The sequence below is a fragment of the Rattus norvegicus genome, chromosome 14 (assembly GCF_036323735.1).
Source record: "Rattus norvegicus strain BN/NHsdMcwi chromosome 14, GRCr8, whole genome shotgun sequence".
NCBI lineage: Eukaryota > Metazoa > Chordata > Mammalia > Rodentia > Muridae > Rattus > Rattus norvegicus.
Window position 1 is genome coordinate 62,532,491 of NC_086032.1, and position 22,462 is coordinate 62,554,952.

General features: G+C 41.2%; 1 protein-coding gene across 5 annotated transcripts in view; it reads left to right on the forward strand.

Annotated features, from left to right (window-relative positions):
- The window catches only part of Sepsecs (Sep (O-phosphoserine) tRNA:Sec (selenocysteine) tRNA synthase), a 30,243-nt gene extending 8,204 nt beyond the window's left edge, over positions 1-22,039 (forward strand). For 2 of the 5 annotated variants that reach the window (NM_001128287.2, XM_039092412.2), the window contains 6 exons: positions 987-1,089; positions 5,396-5,525; positions 5,664-5,755; positions 14,832-14,925; positions 16,670-16,760; positions 19,722-22,039. In NM_001128287.2, the coding sequence (NP_001121759.1) occupies positions 987-1,089; positions 5,396-5,525; positions 5,664-5,755; positions 14,832-14,925; positions 16,670-16,760; positions 19,722-20,025 (814 nt within the window). In that variant the 3' untranslated portion in view covers positions 20,026-22,039. Of the gene's footprint in view, positions 1-986; positions 1,090-5,395; positions 5,526-5,663; positions 5,756-14,831; positions 14,926-16,669; positions 16,761-19,721 lie in introns of those variants that run through there. The other 3 variants (XM_039092409.2, XM_039092411.2, XR_005493009.2) reach the window with 3 other exon arrangements.
- The last annotated feature ends 423 nt before the right edge of the window (positions 22,040-22,462 follow it).

The following is a 22,462-nucleotide window of genomic DNA, read 5'->3' on the forward strand; positions in this document are numbered from 1 at the left end:
ATTATTTACTTGAGACAAGGTCTTGTGTATCTCCTTATTTGCCTAAGATTTATTGTGTAGAATAGGCTGGTCTCAAACTCACAGAGATCCGCTTGCCCCCTGATGTCCTGTATTTAAATACATCCTTTTGGAAAGAAAATTTAAAATGTTTTATTTCCAAATTGTTCTATTTTGTGAAGCAAAACATTAAAAAAATCAGTTTAATTGCACCATAGGATTTAGTTATAGTTTCTCAGTGTGCTAACATTTTTACAGGTGGTTTTAGTCACAAAGACTTGTACTGTGTTGTGGTGACCATATTTAACATACATTAAACTCAAAATTGTCTTTCTATGGAGGAGTGTCAAATGAAGGGTGAGGAGATGTAGATTTTAAGCCAGCAGTGTTTAAAGGACATATCCAGGGTGTTAGGCAATGCTGAAAGGTTCCTTCTGTGAGCTTTCTTAAGGTTCCCAGACATGCACATTGTTGGGCCAGCACTAGCTTCAGTATGGTGAGCAGTCCGAACAGTAAGAGAAGACTCACAGCATGCTGGGAGAGTCATAGCATCTTTGTCCTGTTTGTAAAAGGTTTGAAATTAGTTAAATGTTACCATCATAAGCATTTGTTGTTTAGACAGCGTCTCACTATGTAGCCTGGCTGGCCTGGAATTTGCTGTGTAGACCTGGTTTGAACTCACTATGTAGACCCAGCTGACCTCAAACTCACAAAGATTCTCCTGCCTCTGCCTCCCGAGTCATAAGCTTTATAAATACATTTTTCTCATTTATTGGTAACTTTAAAAGGTATTCTAGGTTTCGTAAAGTGTTGGCTTTGTATTTCCAGGCTGGTGAATTACATGTAATGACACTACAGAGAGAATTCAGTTTGTCATCCCCTCTCCCTTTTCCTGGTGTACCTTAAGACTGGCTATTAATACAAACTTTCCATACTTATTTATAAAGCACAGTATGAGTATGTCTTTCTGTAAATGTTTATGTTTATAGATTAGAAGAACTGGCTGTGATTTGTGCTAATTATGACATTCCGCATGTAGTCAACAACGCTTACGGATTACAGTCTTCAAAGTGCATGCATCTCATTCAGCAGGTGAATCATTATATTAATATTATATGCTGTAGGATTATGACTTTCCTATAACCCAATACAGTAAACACTGTTTAGTTCTCTCTACTTCCGAGAACATTAAGAACTTGTATACAGTATTCTATTAGTAAAAGCCATTATTCCTAGGTAGTGTGATGGTAATTGGATAGTAGCTTTTAAAGACTTATTCATTTATGCATATACTTTATGTGTGTGCATGTATCTCTGTAAGTGTGTGCACACTTATGTGTCTGTGTGAGCATGCTAGTTTGTGTAGCTGGGGGTCAGAAGAGGGTGTTGAGTGCCCCTCTGTTTTTCCCTTGAGGCAGGGTCTCTCCTGAATCTGTGGGTTGAATTTTCTCAGCTAGACTGGAAGCCAGCAAGCCCTGCTGATCCTCTGTCTTCATCCTCCTTGGAGCTAGTGTTTCACATAATGTGAAGCACATGGGTTCTGGGATTCAAACTCTGACCCTCATGGCTGCATAGCCAGTGTTCTTGGTGGATGAGCCATTTTTTTCAGCCCCTGTGAAATAGCTTTGATGGTCCTGAATGAACATAGAAATATTTCAGTGGCATTCTGAGAATTTTTTTAACCCAGGATGTTTATTTTTCAAATGTATTGAATTACATCTATATTGATGATTATATTTTTATATAGAGGAAAAAAGAATATAAGAAGAGTAAGAAGGAACCATATGAATACATAAAAATACATTTTCAAATCTTAAAAAAAAATTTAAAGATTTTTCAGCTCCTGCCCTCTGATCTTTCCTTATCGACTCTTACCTTTGGTGTCTTTTCATCATTTCATAACTTTTCAAGGCTGCCTCACAGATCCATACATTGGATCAGGTATGATGTGTCTAGAGCAGAAGAAAGGTGCACAGAGGTCTGTGATGGGCTTGTGAAATGCTTTACACGGATGACTCATTTCTATGCCCCTCCTTCCTCATGTTCTCTTTAATTTGTAATACTTAAGAATTACGACATTGTGTGTGTGTGTGTGTGTGTGTGTGTGTGTGTTCATGCACACACATGTGTGCCATAGCATGTATGTGAGGTCAGAGGGCAACTTGTAGGAATCAATTCTAGGCTTCTACCCTGTGGGTTTTGGGGCTTGAGCTCAAGCTGTCAGGGTGAGTGGCAAATGCTTTTAGGCTTGGGGTATCTCACTGCCTCTCTCCTTTGTATCTTTAATGCTTTCCAAATTCAAATGCATTAGCATCTCTAGAGGTTTATAAAATGAAGGAGCAGGTGATCCTAGCTATCTTATAAGCACCTTCAGTGTTTTATAGTGAACAGTTTCTGTTCCTATGGGAATTCTATTTCCACATAGTGTAGTCATTGTGTACATTTTACAAAATACTTCAGGCCTTGTTAGTTATATGTTTATACTTTCTGCATGGCTATATTGTTTTCACACACATCATTTTAAAGATTTATTTTGATTTATTTATTTAATGTGTGTGTGAGAGAGCTAGTGGGAGACAGATGGCTTGAGGATTGAGAAGAGGCATTCCATCCCTTGGAGCTGCAGTTCAAGGTGTTTTGTGAGTTGCCCATAGGGTGCTGGGATCAGAATTCTGGTCTTCATGCTAGAGCAGCAGTTGTTCTAATTGCTATTGTTATTCTCTAATTGAGAAGTGTTCAGTGTTCTGGGGCTCACAACATACTTTTGAATACTAGAAAATGGAGTGTTATCCTTAGAGAGCAAGATGTAAGGGAACTATGGAGCCGATGGGAAAGGTGTCCTTGGGGCTTCTCTTCCTGTTGCTCCACTTCATCATCATCCGTGTGTGTGAGATGTTTCTCAGATGCAGATTCTGCCTTGTAAGTATTATATTGCTTTCTAAAATTGATTTATCTTTAAGTAGTAAGTAGACATTTCTGCAAAGTGGCCTATATGAGGAGAGGTCGGGACATTGTTGCTTTAAACCACATAAATACCTGGGTCTTGTTGAGTACTGACTGCTATGCCATGGTATTACAAGGTTAACTTTCCCTCTTAGTGGTGATAAGGCAGGGACCCACAATGTGTGTTAGGCATTAGTTAGGCTTTTAATGTTTTTAACCTTATCCTAATAAATTAAGGTGTAGTAATTATTGTTCCTGCTCATACGTGAGGAGACAAGCTCAGTAGTCTGAGTGACTGGCCTGAGGTTTCAGAGCTGCAGAACAGCTTGTATAGCACAGTTGACACCAGGGCCCAGATCTCCCCTTCAACACACTAAAACCACAAGTCTTTACAAAACACTATCACAGTAACCATGTGGTCAGTGAAGAAAACCATCAGATCTGAAATGTTGCATTTTCAAAAGATGCCCCAGAATGACTTCGTTCTGTGCAGATAGGATATTCTGTATAAGTCTTAAGAAGTACACTTAGCTCATTGTATTTACTGAAATGCCTAATTTGAGCTTTTAGGACAGATTAATGGAGAGTCACATAGGAGAGCTATGAGAGTATGTGTGGGGTTGACTGTTGAGAATGGAATGTGAAGTTCCAAAGTGTGGGAAGCAGCAACTTCACTTGTTAAGAATTGGAGCAGAGTTTTACTGCTACTTCAGCTCATACCTGATTGTCATTTCATTCAGTAGCTCTTCTGGGTTCCCATTAGTGTGTGAGCTACCAAAATACATGCCGAGGACACAGTGATGTTCTATTCCTTGTCAGCCTCTGCCCTGCTGGTTTCTTCTTTTTCTTCATTAGTGGCAACATTTTGTTAATATGGGGAGTGTGGCCCTTGACCATTTCTGAGATCTAGTGTGGCCTGCTTGTTCTCTGGTGATGGAGTGTGCAGTCTTCATGGTAACAGGGTGCTGTAATGGTCTGGAGTGCTGATTCCTCCTCCTCTCAGCCTTCCCACTTATAGTTTAGGTTCAGGTTCCTCTCAGAAAGCCTAGACAGTTATTTCCAGCCACTTTTTACCTGGGACAACTTGCTGTGCTTTCCCATGTTTATTCTGTTGGTGTTTGTGCTGCTTCCTCTTCCTGAGGTGAGGTGACTTTTCCTGTGTTCATAGTTTGTTAAGAAATAAGAGTCACAGCAAGAATAGGACTGAAACAGTCAGGCGATGGTCTGAGTGGTCTGCTCCCAGCGGCTGCTGCCTCTACCTGTTGCCCACATCTGGTCTGTCAGATTAGACCAGCTATCTATGATTTCCATTCTCGCTGAGATACAGAGGTGGGCAGGAGGCGTGAGAACGAAGGTCAAATGTGGTTATAATATTAATAGGAATGTAGATTGTGAATACAGATTGAAAATCTGTGGCTGCAGATAAAGAAAAACTATGTGAGTTGAAATTTAGATAGTATCTCCATTTTTAAGAGGAGAAAATTGTACGGCATTAGACAGAAGGTCACTGCTGTGTCGGATGGGAAGCAGAACTTGGTTCCACATTTCCTGTAGGTGCATGTTCCGCTCTGTGCCGGGATATTAGGCTTCCATTTGAAGTTCATTTGCTGCAGAACGAGACTAAGGTCACAGAGTTAAGGACCACAAGTCATGGAGAAGCATCGCTTTTGGAACTACCAGGAACATACAAATGAAACCGCCATTTGTCCATGATAAACTTAAAATTTGGCTTCTCTTCGGTGATCAGTCATATGGAAGTAGAGCTTGTTTGAAGTTCGAGCTTGGAGTCCATTGCTTGCCTGGCCCTGGGGTTAGTCTTCAGCACTGAGAAACAAACAAACAAATCTTAAAAGGAAAAAAGTAGATTATCCTAAGTACCGGAGAGGCACTTAATTTTCTAGCTGCTTGGCACTTTGGGCAGCTGCAGTTTATTAGATTGTGATGCCAGTATTTAAACTACTTCATCACTGCAGCCCTTATTGTCAAATAAAGGACACAGGTGCAGGGCATGGGGACATGCTTTGTCTCTCTCAGTTTCGAGGTAAAAAGCTGTTACACAGGAATTCCTGCTCGCACTGGTAATGAAATCCCACCTGCTTCACAGAGTTGGCGATTCTGTGAACGCAGTCGTCACTGCAGAGTGCCGGTGTTCCGCTTATCTGAGTAGCGCGCAGAGCTGTGTCCTGTAAACCCTGGGCTTGCCCTGCTGCAGAGCCCACTACTGCCCTTCACCTGCTTTTGAACAGAGTCTATGCAGTTTCAGGGGTACTGGTTTTTACTTTATAATGAAGGCAGAATTAGTAGCAGCCATTGCAAATGTGGGAATATAATTAAATTTGTGTGTATCATTTTGTAGAACATGATTTTGTTGTTGTTCTTGTGGCCTTTACTTGTTAATAGCAGTTGTCTGCCCTCATAGTGACTAACATGTGACCCACATGTTATTTGATTCTAGGGGGCTCGAGTTGGTAGAATTGACGTTTTCGTTCAGAGCTTGGACAAAAATTTTATGGTTCCAGTAGGTGGTGCTATAATTGCTGGCTTTAATGATTCCTTCATTCAGGAAATCAGCAAGATGTATCCAGGTAAGTAGATAAGTTGGTTTTGGGGAAAGTAACTAATGAACAAAATACACACAGGCTTAGCCTTCTGTGATGAGTGTTATTTTCTAGTGCCTCCCCTGTCAGCCCTCCTTCAGGTATGTACCCTGTGTCTGTTTTCAGGAAGAGCTTCAGCTTCGCCATCCTTAGACGTCCTCATCACCTTGTTGTCACTCGGCTGCAATGGCTACAAGAAGCTGTTGAAGGAGAGAAAGGTGAGGTCTGCTTGTGCACTGAGTGCTGCTCTTCTAGCCTGCATATCCCGCAGATGGGAGCCACTGTCAGTGTTCTGTCCTCTCTAGTGTAGAGGATGATCCTCCTGTCTGTCCAGATGCTGAGGAACAGTTCACAGGCACTGCTCAGACAGCTAGTGTTTGTTTAGAAACATCTGGATTGCAAATCGTTTGTTCACCAAAAGGCAAAGGAGCTCCCCTTCTATGCTTTTCATTATTATTCAACAGTTTTCTTTTACATGTATTTGAGTGCTCATGGACATGTGCCATGGCATGTGTGTGTGGACATCAGAGGACAATCTGTGGGAGCAGGGATTGAGTGTAGGTTGCCAGGCTTAAGAGGAAAGGGCCTTCGCCTGCTTTGCAGTCTCAGCAGCTCTCTACTGTGGCTTCTTGAACAGGGTCTTGCTGTGCTGCTGTGACTGGTCTGGAGATTGCTTATGTAAATAAGGCAGGCCTCGAACTTGGTGTAGTCCTCCCGCCTCTGTTTCCTAAGTACTGGGACTACAAGCATCCATTACCACTTCTGGCATAGAGGCTCTTGAAAAACAAATGGAAAAGTTTTCTTTTGAGTGATTTGGAAGCCTGAAGGCTTGGTTTTGGTGAGATGGGCTAGTCCCAGGAGGAAGTACCAGTAGGAGTTGCCACCTTTTACATTAAAATAATAATCCCTCTCTCCGTCATCGTTGCTGAAACACGGACTCAGGCTGGGGGGGGGGGGGGTGATAAACTTGGTGGTGTTGGCCTAAAGTAGTCCCAGCTACTCAGGAAACTGAGGTAGGAGGATCACTTGAGCCCAGGAATTTGTGAGTAACATAGTGAGACCCAGTGTTTTTTAAAACAAACTAACATAGAAAAATTTCCTTTGAGACAATTCCCTAACTGTTGATGGGTTGTGTCAGATTAGAATGAGTATTCATCTGTCCAGCAGTGCTAGAGACCACTGGCATGGCGTTTGTGTCTAGGCAGCCTTATGGCATCAACTAGACATGGACTCTTTCATCCGTACTTCACATATGTTAAAGCATATGGACATAACTGTAATCATATAGTTCTCTCACAGTGTTATCCCTCACCCAGAATTGATGTTTAAGTTTTTGTGGCATTTTACTCCAATCTTCCTTTTCCTAATAATTTAATCTGTGGGCAAGTAGTTATTTACTGTTTAAATTGTGAGGATATTTTTTAAGATGTACATGGTGATTCATTAGAGATACCAATTAAAACCATATTTTAAACACACACACACACACAGTAAAAACAAAGACACAACTAAAACAACAACAAAAACCTGACAACCCTGGATCCCATCCCGTCAGTGAGCTGAACAAGCTGGCATTGTTGATAGGGATATAAAATGCAGCTTGGAACCTACTGTGACAGCGCCCTAAAAGTTAGACATGGTCCCCCAAAGCAGCTAATGACTCAGTTTATAATTGCCCAAGCCTGGAAGTAAGTATTAATCATCTGGTGAACAGAGGAACACACTGGAACATCTTTCCTTAGCAATGGAAGGGATCCGACTCCAGGTATAGAGCAAAGGACGACTCCAGTGCATTATAAGAAATGACATGCAGCTGACTCACAAGACTCCCCTGTGGTCGCATCTGTATGCCACCTTGGAAACGCTAAAAGAGACAGGGACAGCAAACACAGATGAGCGCTGGAGACTAGGATCGGGGAGGCACCTTTTGGGGGTGAGATGCCTTACAATTATGTCCTTAGTGGAAGTGGGTTTGTGGCTCTGTATGTTTTTCAAAATTCAGAGAACATGAACATTTGGAAAACGTATACTTGAAGTTTTACATGGATTAAATTGTACTTGGCTAAGCCAGACAACAAGCTTTTACACACAGGAATAAAGCTATAGTTTTATACTGCCATGAAAGTGTTGCTGTTATAGACTGATCCTCAGGTGATGGGCTCATGCTTGTAGGTGTTAAAGGACAACTTTCAGGAGTTGGTTCTGCCCTTCCACTGTTAGTTCCAGGGATTGAGCTCAGGTGGTTCAGCCTGTGCAGCCTAGTAAGCCATGTCACTGTTCCTCTGCTGGGTTCATTGTATACATTCTTCAGTGTAGTTTTCATCACATGGTAGGGATTGTCTCCATTTAACATAAGAAATTGTGATCTGGGAAGACTAACAGCCCGAGGACTGCCTGGCCATTTGCAAGTCCCAGAATGCTGGTGAAGCCTGAGTCTGGGTGCTGCCCAGGCCCCTCTGTATCCTGTCTTAGCATTGTCTCCTCTTCTTTGCAGTTATTCACGCAGCACTGAGGGAGTGGAGTGATTAGTCCTGTCATGCTAGGCATTTGAGCCATGAGGATGATTGATCCTGGGATCCTCCTGTGCTATCTAGTGGAGGTATTCAAAAGTCTAGAAGCTCGCATATGCACTAGTTGATTTTATTTTAAATTCTTTGTGTAGAATTTACATGGAACAAAAGCTGTCTACTGGAGTAATTTTCAGAATAGTAGAATGCTGTTCTGAGAACTCTGACATTGCATGAAAATAAAATTGTTCTTTAATGTTTTCACTCAGTAGGTCTTCCTGAGGAAAATGTGGATCTCTTCCATAACCACAATTGCATATATGTAGCATAAACATTTTTTTCTTATTGGATTTGATGCAGAAATGTAGTGGGCTTTGTCTAAATGGACTTCTCTCTGCTGCGAACATTTCATCATGGTTGTTTATTGGTTCAGCTGTGGAGAAGCTGAGGCAAAGCTATTTTGCGCCAGCCAGAGCTATTTATAAACCATCACTGAGAGAGCCTTTTTTTGTTATTGCTGTTATGTGTTCTAAAAAAAGGAGTGTTAAAGGAAAACTTAGGGTTTCTTTTTATTCTGTGCCCTTATTCCCCACAATGGTATTTTTAGAGGTTATTTCTTCCAGCTATATCTCTTCAGAAAAGGCTTTACCTTTGTCACAGTAGAGGCAGACAAGAACTCAGCTTGAAGCCATTCCCTTTCTCAAGCTTTCCTTTTTGAAGGGTGAAAGGATCAGAGAGTGGAACTTTGTGTGTGAATTGAGCCTCTTTGCCCTTAGCCCCTTCCTGATCAGTGCATCTGCTTCATAGTGGGGAGGTATGACCAGGAGTTAAACAGAAGATGCCTTTAAGAAAAGAGGTTAAAATGCAAGAGCTGTTTCTCTGAGTCTGTTTATGCAAAAAGAAAGATCAGCCTTAGAAGTTTGTCCTCACTTCTGCTTTGCTTCCAGAGAAGGCCATTACTCTGCTCAGCCCTCCTTAGAAGAGGATGCTTTGCTGCAGGGTAGCAGATGATCATTTATTGTTGCAAGTGTCTGCTGAGTAGGACAAGTACAGAAGAGGAATGTAGTAGAGTGGCTGCTGTGAGCTGAAGCTCAGAGGACAAACTGTGTTCTAGCAGAAGACCAGATTCATAACTCCAGCGTCTCATAACAGAGCTAAGTTTCAGAAGCAATGGTTTATTTGTGCCCTAAAAGTAGAATTCTTGAATCTTGCAGATGTCTGATCCGGGACCTGGATCTGGGGCTTCAGCACCTTGAAGGCAGTGTTTTTCCATTTAGGCAAGACTTACTGAGTGTGTGTGGATCCTTGGTGCCAGCTATGGGGGAGGAGGGAGTGTCCCACAATATATAGTGCCATTTTCCTCAGCTGTAGACATCTTCGTGTGTGGGTATGCATCCATGTCATTGCCCATCTGTCCATGCTGTGGTTCCCTACACACTTTGGGACAGATGTGGGTCACCATTTCTGCTCACCCCATCACATGAAGCAGCATGTTTCATAGACGTAGCCCCAGACCTTCTCTTGGAAGGTCAGTGAACTATGCACATCTGGACTCTGGTGAGGGATCGTATGGATGTTGGGTTTCATGACTGCAGATCATTCTGCAATCCAAAGGACATACAAAATATAATACTTAATATAATTCAGCTCCTTTTTCATTAACATCGTGAACTATAGTATAAGGTATTGTGATTTTGTTCTAGAAATATAGCTGACATTAACATTCAGGTATACCGTTCAGTTTATCTGTAGTGAAAGTCTTCTAAAATGAAGTTAAGTACAGCACAAAGGGCATAGAAAATCAATATTATTTCATTTCTTGAAGTAAGATCTTTCTATACACATTTGCTTGGACTGCTTATAAATTTCATCCGTTACAGAAGTATTTTATAGTAAATGTCAGTTATAGATTTAACTGTAGCAGAAAATAGTACAAGTTCTGTATCACCTTCATGCATCAGGTAAAAATTGCTTAGCTCAGTGTTAGCGTAGGATAGCCATACAGTATCCTGAAAGATATTTTTAAAGTTGGTGATATTAATAGGACATTTAGTACTCTAACACATGGACTATTGTACAGTTCAATATATTGCACTTTGAGCTATTAGTTTACCTATTACAACCTCTACACTCAGTAAAGACACTGAAAATATTTGCTGTTGGGTGTGAAGTTCATTTGAAAATAATTTTTAAAGATTGTGTTACTTTAATACTAGTGATACATGAGATTTAGTTACTTTATAATATAAGTATTTCCATACTGATATTAGTTACTGTTAAAACTGAACTCTGGCTAGGGATGGAGGTAGGTACTTGTAATCCCAGCATTCAGAAAGGCAAGACCATCTAGGCTACATAGTGAGAGCAGGTCTCGGCACATCTCAATCTCTCAGTTTTGCTGGCATTAGCCAGTGGTTGATAGAACTGGTTAAAAGTAATTTATTAATGGATTAGGATTGAACATGCACAAATTTAGTTTCTAATAACCATATATGCATGGTCATATTTGCAGACACTCTCTAGGGATGTTACTGAGGAAACATTTCTCTTTTCCAGAAAAACCCTAGCTCAGGTACAAGTTAAGTACTCACTAGGTTCCACTCTACAGGTGTGGCAGCCATACTAGATGGAAGATTGTTGTAAACTGGGTCTCAGCACTCAAGTACATAAACTGAAGAACTTTGTTCCTTCAGTATACCCTTAATAATAAGTGACAAGCCTTGTTGCTGCAGGGCACAGGGATCCATTTAAAGGACATTTCTTGGCTACCAGATTTATTCCTACTAACAAGAGTTTGGAAGTGTTAGACCTATTGATGAAAGTTAGGATTTTAGTAACTAGTACACATAATGAAACATTAGCATTTCATATCTGTGTAGAAATAAGGGACTTTTTAAAAAAATAAAAAGTGCAGAGCATTTAAAATTAGCAGCATGTGTACTTTGTAGGAGATGAAAATATGCACATGAAATTCATGAATTCTGTTTTTAGGAACCGATAACAGTAGTAAGAGATTTTGAGTTGTTCTAATTGTTCGTAAAATTCTTGGTGTTTTTACTTCTGTATGATTCTTACATGTTCTACTTTTTGAAGGAGTATTAGAATAGCAATAGTATTAGAAATGATCTAGGAAAATCTTTATAAAAAAGTACAAGAAAAGATATCTTTTCACATAGTTTTTTCATCCCATTTCTGAAAATGACCACAGTTTTCTTAAATATTTCTCAAAAAATTTATTTAAATTGTATTTATTTAAAGTTTAATGAAGTTATGAATTATACAGGAAAAAGATGTAAAAGATTTAAGTAGAAACTTAAGTAGAATACTAATTCTTCAATACAAGGGGAATTTTTTTGGTTGTCTATGACAGTTGTTGCCATCATTATCAAACATAGCTTGCACACAGAGATGTATTTTGGGATTCAGGTAAGTACCGAAGGTTATTAAGTGTGCTTGGAAAAAAGAGTCCATTAAGAATGTTAGTTGCTGCAAAGCTTCTGTAAGGCAAAGGACACTGTGGTTAGGACAAAACGGCAACCAACAGATTGGGAAAAGATCTTTACCAATCCTACAACAGATAGAGGCCTTATATCCAAAATATACAAAGAACTCAAGAAGTTAGACCGCAGGGAAACAAATAACCCTATTAAAAAATGGGGTTCAGAGCTAAACAAAGAATTCACCGCTGAGGAATGCCGAATGGCTGAGAAACACCTAAAGAAATGTTCAACATCTTTAGTCATAAGGGAAATGCAAATCAAAACAACCCTGAGATTTCACCTCACACCAGTGAGAATGGCTAAGATCAAAAACTCAGGTGACAGCAGATGCTGGCGAGGATGTGGAGAAAGAGGAACACTCCTCCATTGTTGGTGGGATTGCAGACTGGTAAAACCATTCTGGAAATCAGTCTGGAGGATCCTCAGAAAATTGGACATTGAACTGCCTGAGGATCCAGCTATACCTCTCTTGGGCATATACCCAAAAGATGCCCCAACATATAAAAAAGACACGTGCTCCACTATGTTCATTGCAGCCTTATTTATAATAGCCAGAAGCTGGAAAGAACCCAGATGCCCTTCAACAGAGGAATGGATACAGAAAATGTGGTACATCTTCACAATGGAATACTACTCAGCTATCAAAAACAATGCCTTTATGAAATTCATAGACAAATGCTTGGAACTGGAAAATATCATCCTGAGTGAGGTAACCCAATCACAGAAAAACACACATGGTATGCACTCATTGATAAGTGGCTATTAGCCCAAATGCTTGAATTACCCTAGATGCCTAGAACACATGAAACTCAAGACGGATGATCAAAATGTGAATGCTTCACTCCTTCTTTAAAAGGGGAAACAAGAATATCCTTGGCAGGGAATAGAGAGGCAAAGATTGAAACAGAGACAGAAGGAACACCCATTCAGAGCCTGCCCCACATGTGGCCCATGCATATACAGCCACCCAATTAGACAAGATGGATGAAGCAAAGAAGTGCAGGCCGACAGGAGCCGGATGTAGATCTCTCCTGAGAGACACAGCCAGAATACAGCAAATACAGAGGCGAATGCCAGCAGTAAACCACTGAACTGAGAACAGGACCCCCGTTGAAGGAATCAGAGAAAGAACTGGAAGAGCTTGAAGGGGCTGGTGACCCCTTATGAACAACAATGCCAAGCAACTAGAGTTTCCAGGGACTAAGCCACTACCTAAAGACTATACATGGACTGACCCTGGACTCTGACCTCATAGGTAGCAATGAATATCATAGTAAGATCACCAGTGGAAGGAGAAGCCCTTGGTCCTGCTAAGACTGAACCCCCAGTGAATGTGATTGTTGGCGGGAGAGCGGCAATGGGAGGAGGGTGGGGAGGGGAACACCCATAAAGAAGGGGGGGGGGATTAGGGGGATGTTTGCCTGGAAACCGGGAAAGGGAATAACATTCGAAATGTAAATAAGAAATACTCAAGTTAATAAAAAAAAATCTTTAGCATAAAAAAAAAAGAATGTTAGTTGCTAGATGAGTTACTACTGCTCTACCCAGCTCTGAAAACGTAGGCACTGTTGAAAGCAAACCTCAAGAATAGAAGGACTTGAAAATGGGCTTGGAAGGACGCTCTTCCAGGGCATGTGGGCTCAGCACTCAGAGGGTGGCTCACTGGCATCTGTAACTTTAGTTTCAGAGAAACCAATACCCTCTTCTGGCTTACACACACACACACACACACACACACACACACGCAGGCAAAACACCCATATGTAACTTTTTTTTTAAAAAATTGAAAATAATTTATATTTTCCATAGCTAATAATCATGATTTATTTATTTATGAATGAATGACAAGAGGAAGCCTTATCCCATCTAATGGATATCAGTTGTGATTTTTTTTTTTACTTTTTTGGTTGCAAAAAGAACTACTTTAGTAATCTAATATTTCATGATTTTGACATGCTAAGAATTGTTCTTTTAAATACTCCCAGTTTAAGAATGATTATTAGTATAACACGTTAGGTGAGAATATAAAATACTGCTGTTGGCATGGGTGAGGCCTTTGTAGCTCTAAGGAATCTGATAATTCATAATAATAGACAGCATTCCCCCTCCTCTCTCAGTCCTTATCTATTACCAGGTACAGTTGTTCATCTATGGACTTCAGACCTCAAAAGCTGCAGTGAGAGGGCTACCTTAGGGAGGAAGCAGAAGCAGCTTTTGTGGCCTTTGAATTTGCAAAGTGTCATTTTCCTCTGTTAGCCCTGGTGTCTCTTTAGAACTTAGGTTTGGTTATGGGTGGAGGGCAGTGAAAGTAGACTTATTCTACTGCAGTGGACTTGGCATGTTTCAGTCTGCACCATCTCAAAAGCAGACACAGAAGAAAATAGCTTCAGTTTAATAGCTGCTGACTCAGCTATATTACCTTGTCTGTATGTATGACATTTTATACTTGGAAACATTTATTACATTTTTATGCTATTGGCAAAGTAGTACAAATTTTAGTTTTAGATATTATAGTCTTTGACTTAAAAGAATTGTTAATTTTAGCTGTTTCACCTTAAACAGAATAGATTTGAGGCTGGGGATTTAGCTAAGAGGTAGAACACTTCCCTGGCACACACAGGTCCTGGTCTGACCTGGGGGCACACACATGTACACACACATTCATGGCGCAGTGCACTTTTTAAACTACCATGTACTTTGTAACTTCCATACTAAATGGATGTATCTTAGCTTTGAAGAGATCGTTTAGTAGTTACAAAAGGAAGTCACCTGAGAAGGACAGGAACTGACCACAGTGTGGAAGAACCACTCTGGCCCCTGTGTAGAACAGTGCAGAGTGCTGAAGGGTCGGAAGAGAAGTCATCTGCTGTGCTGGTATTGTGTCCAGAAATGGATGGCTATTTACGTAGAGTGCTTGCTCTTGCCAAGTGTGTCAGTACATACTTATAATCCCAGCTACTTGGGAAGCTGAGACTGGGGGATCAAAAGTTCATCTCTAGCCTGAACAACTTAACAATGTGCTTCCCTTCCAACCAAAATAATTCTGAAGTGTTAACTCTAAAAGTTCTGCAGAGATGAGAAATATTATAGCCCAAGACCAGAAGTGGGCCGAGGCTGCCTTTCCCCAAGTCCCCTGGTTCTGCTGTTCGAAGTGCCTCTGCATCTCACTGTATGTGGTAAAGGAGAGATGTGGGCGAGGTGATGAATAGCATAGACCTCATACCAGCCACATTTTGTATTACGGTTTGCGTTGGATTTAACTTAAATGTGGTATTTTGTCATTTCAGGAAATGTTTGCCTATTTATCCACCCAACTACAGAAGTTGGCAGAGGCCCACAATGAAAGACTACTGAAGACACCTCACAACCCCATATCCTTAGGTGATTTTCTTCCCTTAATAGAAAGACACTTGGGATATTCTTAGAAGGAAGTCGTCATTTATAGAAACAGTAACTTGTTTTGATTATGCTGATATTTTTTTTGAGTGGCTGTAACAGATTTATTCATAATTGCTGGAACATGGATGCAACCAAGATATCCATTAGTAGATGAGCTTGTAAATAGGTACACCCAGACAATGAAATATTATAGGGTACTCCAAAGCTGCCAGATGATCAGAAATGGGGACCTTAAACTATGCAGTGCTAAGTGAATGAAGTTACAATCAGTGGCATTCAGATGAGTTTAGGGCAGAAAAAACACTCTGTAGGATACATGTCACTGCACAATTACCGATCACAGGATGTACAATATCAAGTGTGAGCTGTGATATACACTAAAGACTTGTGAGATAATGTTATGCTGATATTTTTAAATCAATCTCAGTATTAATTGGTAACTGGTTTACTTGGCCTTTAAAAATGCTTTAATGTTTCCCTAATGTAAAACCTAAACAAAGCACCAACATGGTGTTTTTAGTGCCGTTGCTTGTTTTCCCGGCTTCTGCATGTTAGGAGTACTGCTGTGAATTGATCTGCTGATATAAAGACTGGGATTTCTGTCCTGTAGTTTGAGACTATTGAAATGAGTATAGTGGGCTAGAGAGATGCCCGGTGGTTTAGAATGCTTGCTCTTCTTCCTAGCTCTGCCTTTAACTCCAGCTCTAGGGAATCTGCCAGCCTCTTCTAGCTGCTGAGGCCCCTAAGCACACATGCACGTGTCTACAAACAAATACATAGATAGGAAGCACTTTTAGAAAGCGAATAATTGAGCCAGGCTGTGGTAGCACATGCCTTTCATTTTAGAGGCAGCCTTGAACATGGGCTACAGAGGGAGTGCCAGGATAGCCAGGGATACACAGAGAAACCCTGACTCAAAAATAACAAAAAAAGTGAATACTTGACTTCTACATACTTAACTTAAAAGCTTCAAAATTAGTTTATGAATATATGAATAGTATAGACTATGTTTTATATTTCTTATCCAGTTGAGGAAAGTGAATCATTATAACTAAAGCCTTTTTGGAATGGGCATCTATGGAGAAAAGTGGGCCCCAATACCTAAAACATAGCCCCTAATCCTTTGCCCACATAGCAGGTTCTGCTGGGTAGTTGGAGGTCAGTTTTACCATGTTTTGCTGGCTGCTCCCTTTCCCTGCCTCTGATGTGGAGATAATAACCCATTGTGCAAAGCTGCCTAAGGCTGGTCGGGATGTCTGTAACAGTGCAGCATGACAAGCAACAAGGCTTCAGCCAGCAGTGGCTGTGGCAGTGGTGGGTGCAAGGGTGCAGCTTACCACGAGGTGTCAGAGGGACACTTTTACGTCTGTGTGTGCAGAAATTGATCTTGGTCTTATATGGATTGAGATAGAGGACTCCACATTCTTACTGCTTAAGTTCTTCCAAGCTGGTTGAATTCAGTTAGCAGCTCCATTGATCACTTCACTGTCCAATGTATTTAGCTGGAAAATTAACTTTCTAAAAGCAAGATATGGGAATTTTGTCCATGATTGTGAACATGTTTTCTCAGAATTAAATCTGCCTGGTATGGAAACAATACTTGCTATAATTTATCAAGCACAGTAAGGTGCTGCTGTGCCACGAGACAGTGCATGACAGCAGTGTCCTTACCATTGTTTTGAGTGGTTTGTAATCCAAAAGCTTGCTGGCTTTTTTTCTCTCCTAGCTATGACACTTGAGACGCTAGATGGGCACCAAGACAGAGCTGTCACGCAGCTTGGCTCAATGCTTTTTACCAGACAGGTCTCTGGAGCCAGGTGAGTGGATGGAGAGACGAGCTCATCTGCTTTCCTATCCCCTGTAGGACACGGTGTCTGTCCCTCCTCCAGTAGGGACATCTGTAGCTTTTGGACCCTGTTTGTTTTCATCCTGTGGTTTTTCTAGTGGATTTTCAGGACTTGTGTAATCCTATAGCTTCCGAGCTCCACTTCCTAAACTTTCAGAACGCAAAAGCTCAGATGGAAGGCGCTGCTTAGGCTGCTGCCGAGCGAAAGCCCAGCGGTGCGGCTGTTCCAGGACACTGAGGCTGTCGGTTTGGGCCTTAGTACCTCCTGGGTTTTAGTGCTTGGCTTCTTGCTGATTCCAGATTTTTTGCTTTTTTTTTTTTTCCAGCCCTTCTTGCCCTTTGCTGTCCTGTATAGTGATTTTGTGAGATAAATTATTCTTTTTGTCTGACTTCTTTGCACCACCCATCCCCACATAATGAGTTTCAAGTTTTATTACAATAAAAGTGCTTGTGTTGGCTTTTCTTTAAAAAAAAAAAAAAAAGTTTAATCAAGAACTCTCCTCAGTAGTCCATCACTGTATATACTGACCTGTGCCTGAGAATTCGCTGTGGCCAAAGAACAATGAGGCTGCTCATGCCCCACCTCTGGACTCTGTGATCAAAGTTTAGGAAGACAGGAGTCTTGTTTCAGGGCCTCTCTGGATAGATTGTTGTTACCGTTGCTGCTGCTGCTGCTGCAGTGGTTCTAGGATTGAGCGGAAGCAAGGTGGTAAGCAGTGACCACAGATAACATCCCCAACTCTTGATTCTCAGGGTCTTACAGAGGTATCCTAACTGGACTTGAACTTACTATATGGCCCACTCAGGCCTAGAACTTGCAAGTCTCCTGTCTCAGCTTCCCCCATAGGCCTAAGTTGTGTGTAGATTTTTTTTGTCCAATTCTTTCTTAGGTGATCTTCAGTACTGTCATTGTGATAATAGAATTATGGCATCTTTCCTACCAATTTCAAGTGGACATGTTGTTAAGGAAATTCTGTTTTTTAATTGTTCTACTTAGATTTATATTGCTGTAATTAAAATACTCTGACAAAAAGCAAATTGAGAAGGAAGAGCATTTCTGTAACTTATTCTGCAGGTCATGGTCCTCCTCAAGGGAAATCAGGGTAGCAACTCAAACAGGAACCAAGGACTACCTGCCTAGAGATAGTAATACTGCCCACCGTGAGCTGGGCCCACCTGTGTCAATTAGCAATCTTGACAGAATCCCCAAGATAAGCCAGAGGCCAGTCCATTCTGAGGTCCATCTTCCAATTGACGGTAGATTGTATTGACAGCAAAACAAAACAAAACACAAAAAGCTAACCAGAACACTAAACTAAGAGAGTCATGCTGTTCTTGGCAACTACGAAGCATACTTTCCACTAACATTTGTGTGGCATCAAAATCAGGTATTTTAGAGAAAAATGATGTATCTTAGTTTAAATGTTTTTCATCATATACATCTCTGAAAGCAGTTTATTCTGACTTACATTATCTCAGTCAGTGTTCTATTGCTAAGAGACATCATGAACACAGGACCTCTTACAAAAGAGAGCATTTAGGCTTGCTTACAGTTTCAAGAAGTTTTGTCCATTTTTATCATGGTGGAGAACAGGGAAACAGCAGGCAGACCTGATACTGGAGAAAGTTGCAGAGAGTTCTACATCTGGATCTTCAGGCAACAGAAAGGAAGAGAGAGTCACTGGGCATGGCTGTGCTTCTGAAACCTCAAAAGCCCACCTCTAGTGACACACTTCTTCCAACAAGATCACATTTACTCCAACAAGGCCACACCTCCAATTCTTCTAAATAGTGCCATTCTGATGACTAAGCATTCAAGTGTATGAGCCTAAGGGGGCAGTTCTTACTAACAACCACCACATTTGAGAGGATAGAATGCCTGTGAAGGGACTTGGGTTTTAATGTGCTTTGATTGGATCTTTCTGAATCTGGCATGTTGTGAGCTAGCTGATCTGGTAGCTGGTAATGGAATTTGGATCCTCTGGGTACTCTGAAATAACAGTATGAGCTCTTAACCATGAGCTATCCATCTGGCCCTTAGCTAGGGACTGGCTTTGTGGCCTGGCTGGTCTTGGGATTCTCCTCCCTTCTAGTTCCAACCACAGCTTGCTAATGACAGCTTATTCAAAGAAAAAAAATTAAAACTTAGGTCAGTATAGCTTTTAACTTGAGAAACTGTCTGCATGCCAAATAGTTTTGATGCTTTTGGTTTGTTTGTTGTCAAACCCACCTTTCACTCCCCTCCTTCCCTCAGACAGGGTTTCTCTGTGTAGTAGCCTCAGGTATTCTGGAACTTGCTTTGTAGACCAGATTGACCTCAAACTCACAAAGATCTTCCTTCCTAGTGCTGTGATTAAAGGTGTGTGCCTCCACACCCAGCCTTTAATTGGTTTCTTAAAAAGTAAAAGATTAGAAATCTGCTTGTGTCTAAGGAGGCCATGGAAGTCAGCCTTAAATAATGCATAAGCTGTTGCCGTCTGCTGGCCCCTCCTACTGAAGCAGTTACCTAGTTCCTAGATCCCGCTGTGGCCCCTTCACTGTACACTGCTGGCTGCATGATTGAAATGTTCATTTGTTGATGGTGAGGTAACAGTAAACCAAAGCATTTTGGCTTACATAGTTGATGTCAGATTCTAGGTTTGGCCCAAAACTAAATGTCTTATTACTTCTCTGAGGACACTATGAAGATGATCTTCCTGCTCTCTATTACAGAAGCTGAGTAAATGGTCATTACTAAGCAGGACTCTGCAATTGTATTTTACAGTTTCATTTTAAGCTGACAGTTTGTTTGCACCGGCCACAATTTATGCCTGTTTCTAGCTTCTTAACTGGTGGCTGTATAGCTTAGTGAGACAGTCGCCTTGTTTTGGGGTGGGTGGTCTCTATCAACATCATGAGACATGTCAGGTTAATAAATCTTTCTCCCTTTCAGGGCTGTGCCTCTTGGGTCTGTGCAAACTGTGAGTGGCCATACTTTCCGAGGCTTCATGTCCCACACAGATAATTACCCCTGTGCTTACCTCAATGCAGCCGCAGCCATCGGGATGAAGGTGCAGGATGTGGACCTGTTCATAAAGAGACTTGACAAGTGTTTAAACACAGTAAGGAAAGAACAGAGGAAAGCAAGTGCTGTGTCTGGAGCTGACGGCAACAAAGCTGAAGATGCCGACGTTGAGGAAATGGCTTTGAAACTAGATGATGTGCTTGGTCACGTGGACCGAGGCCCTGCTTTATGACAGTGCTCTTTTTGCCAGTTCATACGTCAGCTTAATACATGCAAAGTTTTTGAATTGAGAATTTTATGGAGAATATTTCATCAAGGAAGAGACTGGTGTGAGGGTAGCCATTGGTGATTATTTTTCTATCCTTAGATTGCCTCAGTCTTTATGATTCTTAACAGGTTATAACATGCAGTTGCAGTGAACACAATTCAGACGATTCTTACTAATATAAAATATAAAGCTACATGTAATTCTCATTCAACTACAGAGTGCTGCTTCTTAGCCATTCTTCAGCATTCAAAGAGTTTTTCCCCCAATCACACAGAATTGAGAAAGATCTGTTTCTAATGCTGCTAAGTACCAGATGTTTATTTAGCTGTCTCAGTGCCTATAGAAGGGACGTTTCCCAAGGAAACAGAGCCAAGTCATAAGCTTAAGGGCAAGTGTCCTCAACTGGACTGGCTTCATTGTATATGTGTGGAATTCTGGAGTGACTGGAATTCTATGCCCAGTACCCCTAACCATAATTTGTGTTAGTTATAGAAAACAAAACAAACAAACCCAACCAACCAAACAACAAAAACACCAAAAACAAAACAAAAACAAGACTGTGGGCTTAGTGAAACCTCTTGGAAACAACTATGCCAAAGCCGTGTTTCTCAGACGTGCTCTGCAGAGCGTCACTCCACCCAAAGCATATTCATGGGGAGAAGGAGTCATAGAGGAATAATTGGGGGACATGCCTTTGTAAATTTGCTCCTGGTGTATTAAATGCTACAAGAGGATTTCTTTAGTAAAATGGGCCTGCTTTTCCCAACACAATGGATCAAATGCGTTAACCTCTGGATTCTACTCTTGTATTGGTTTGGCACCAAGCTGTATATATGAAAAGGGAGTCTTCCTTGTATATGATCTTAGAGGGTTTATAAAGTTGAGCTTAGCGGGAAAACGTTTGGAGTGTGTAAGTTGGACCCTGTGAGCCACTGATGAACATGCAAGTCAAGGCTGGATGGAGATAAAGAACTCACTTGCAGATATTTAGGTGGTTCCTAAATGTATTCTACCTTTGGGGACCAGACACTAAAGTGGCTCTTAGGTAACTATAGTAATTTATATGGGAGTAAATCCTGGATTGAAAAGCTCTGTTCATTTTCTGTGTGGATCCGGGACTGCACCATAGTGAGATGAAGCCACAGAGGCCAAGTCTCTGTGGAGCCTACGAGGGAGGGTCAGATGATGCTGCTGGTGGAAATGCTGGCAATGCAGCTTCCTACGCATCAGGCCAAAATGATTTTCTAGAACAAGTGATCTATACTGTGTGATCATCATTTTGCTTAAGAAAGGCCAGAGTCCAGAGACGAGATGCTTCCTCATCTGCCGAGTATCAGCAGTTCTTGGGCGTCAGCTGCTGAATAGATAATAATTCTAATTGAAGATAAATTACATGAACCCACATGTGAATGATAGATATGGTATAACATTTTATTGCTGGTGCATAAAATCTGCTGCAGTTTTGGTTATTAACCCTTTCCTTTTTAAGCACTTTTAAATTCCAGCTCTGTTCCTCCTGGCTCCATGCTTGACCCTAAGGTCACAGAACTCACAGTGGAGGACACCGTGCAGGCCTTGGCTAAGACACTACTACTGTGGCCCAACTCCTCTTATAATAAGGCCTTAAAGTAGACTTTAGAGGTTGTTTCTTAAAGGCATTGGGCTGGAGCACACTGCCTAGAGAAGAAAACTGAATCGCTGGATGTTTGGTCTCTGGTGCATCTTACTCACATTGCAGGGAGAGGTGTTTTCAGTTGAGTCTTAATTTGGCCCTAGGTCTTTGCTGATGTGTTCTCCCTGTCAGGGATGGTGTGACAGAGCCTTGTAAGCCTGTGTTAACTGTAAATCTTCCTACTGGCTGTGGTAGTAGTTGAATGTAGCTATACAAGATGACTTATGTAATACAGTTCTCTTCCACCTTTGATGTACAAATGGTAAATTTAAGTATGATTTAAATAAATATTTTTCTAATTCCTTGGCCCAGCACGTAATTATTCACTGATTTTATTCCTTTAACCACAGGAAAGTAAGGACTGTCACTGAGGTCCTAGATAGACATAATATGTCTATGCTATGCTATCACTTCCACAGGTGTTAGTGGGCCTTACACACATATTAGGTATGCGACCTCATCCTGACAAGTTCAGTTCTGAGTCTCTTCACTGAAGTAGGCAGCCAACAATTAACAACAGCAATAAAATTTTTTTTTTTGTTGCAGTAAAATTATAAAAAATGTTTCTTTTACCCTGTACTAGGGTCAGCATCATGGTGCCCCGTGACATCTGGTAGATATCTTCATCTCGGTCAGCAAAGTGTCTCACACTGCCGATGGCTACTCTCTGAGCCTGACAACAATCTCTCTACCTGTCTAGTTCCCAAGGCAGGTTGCCATCATGCCAGA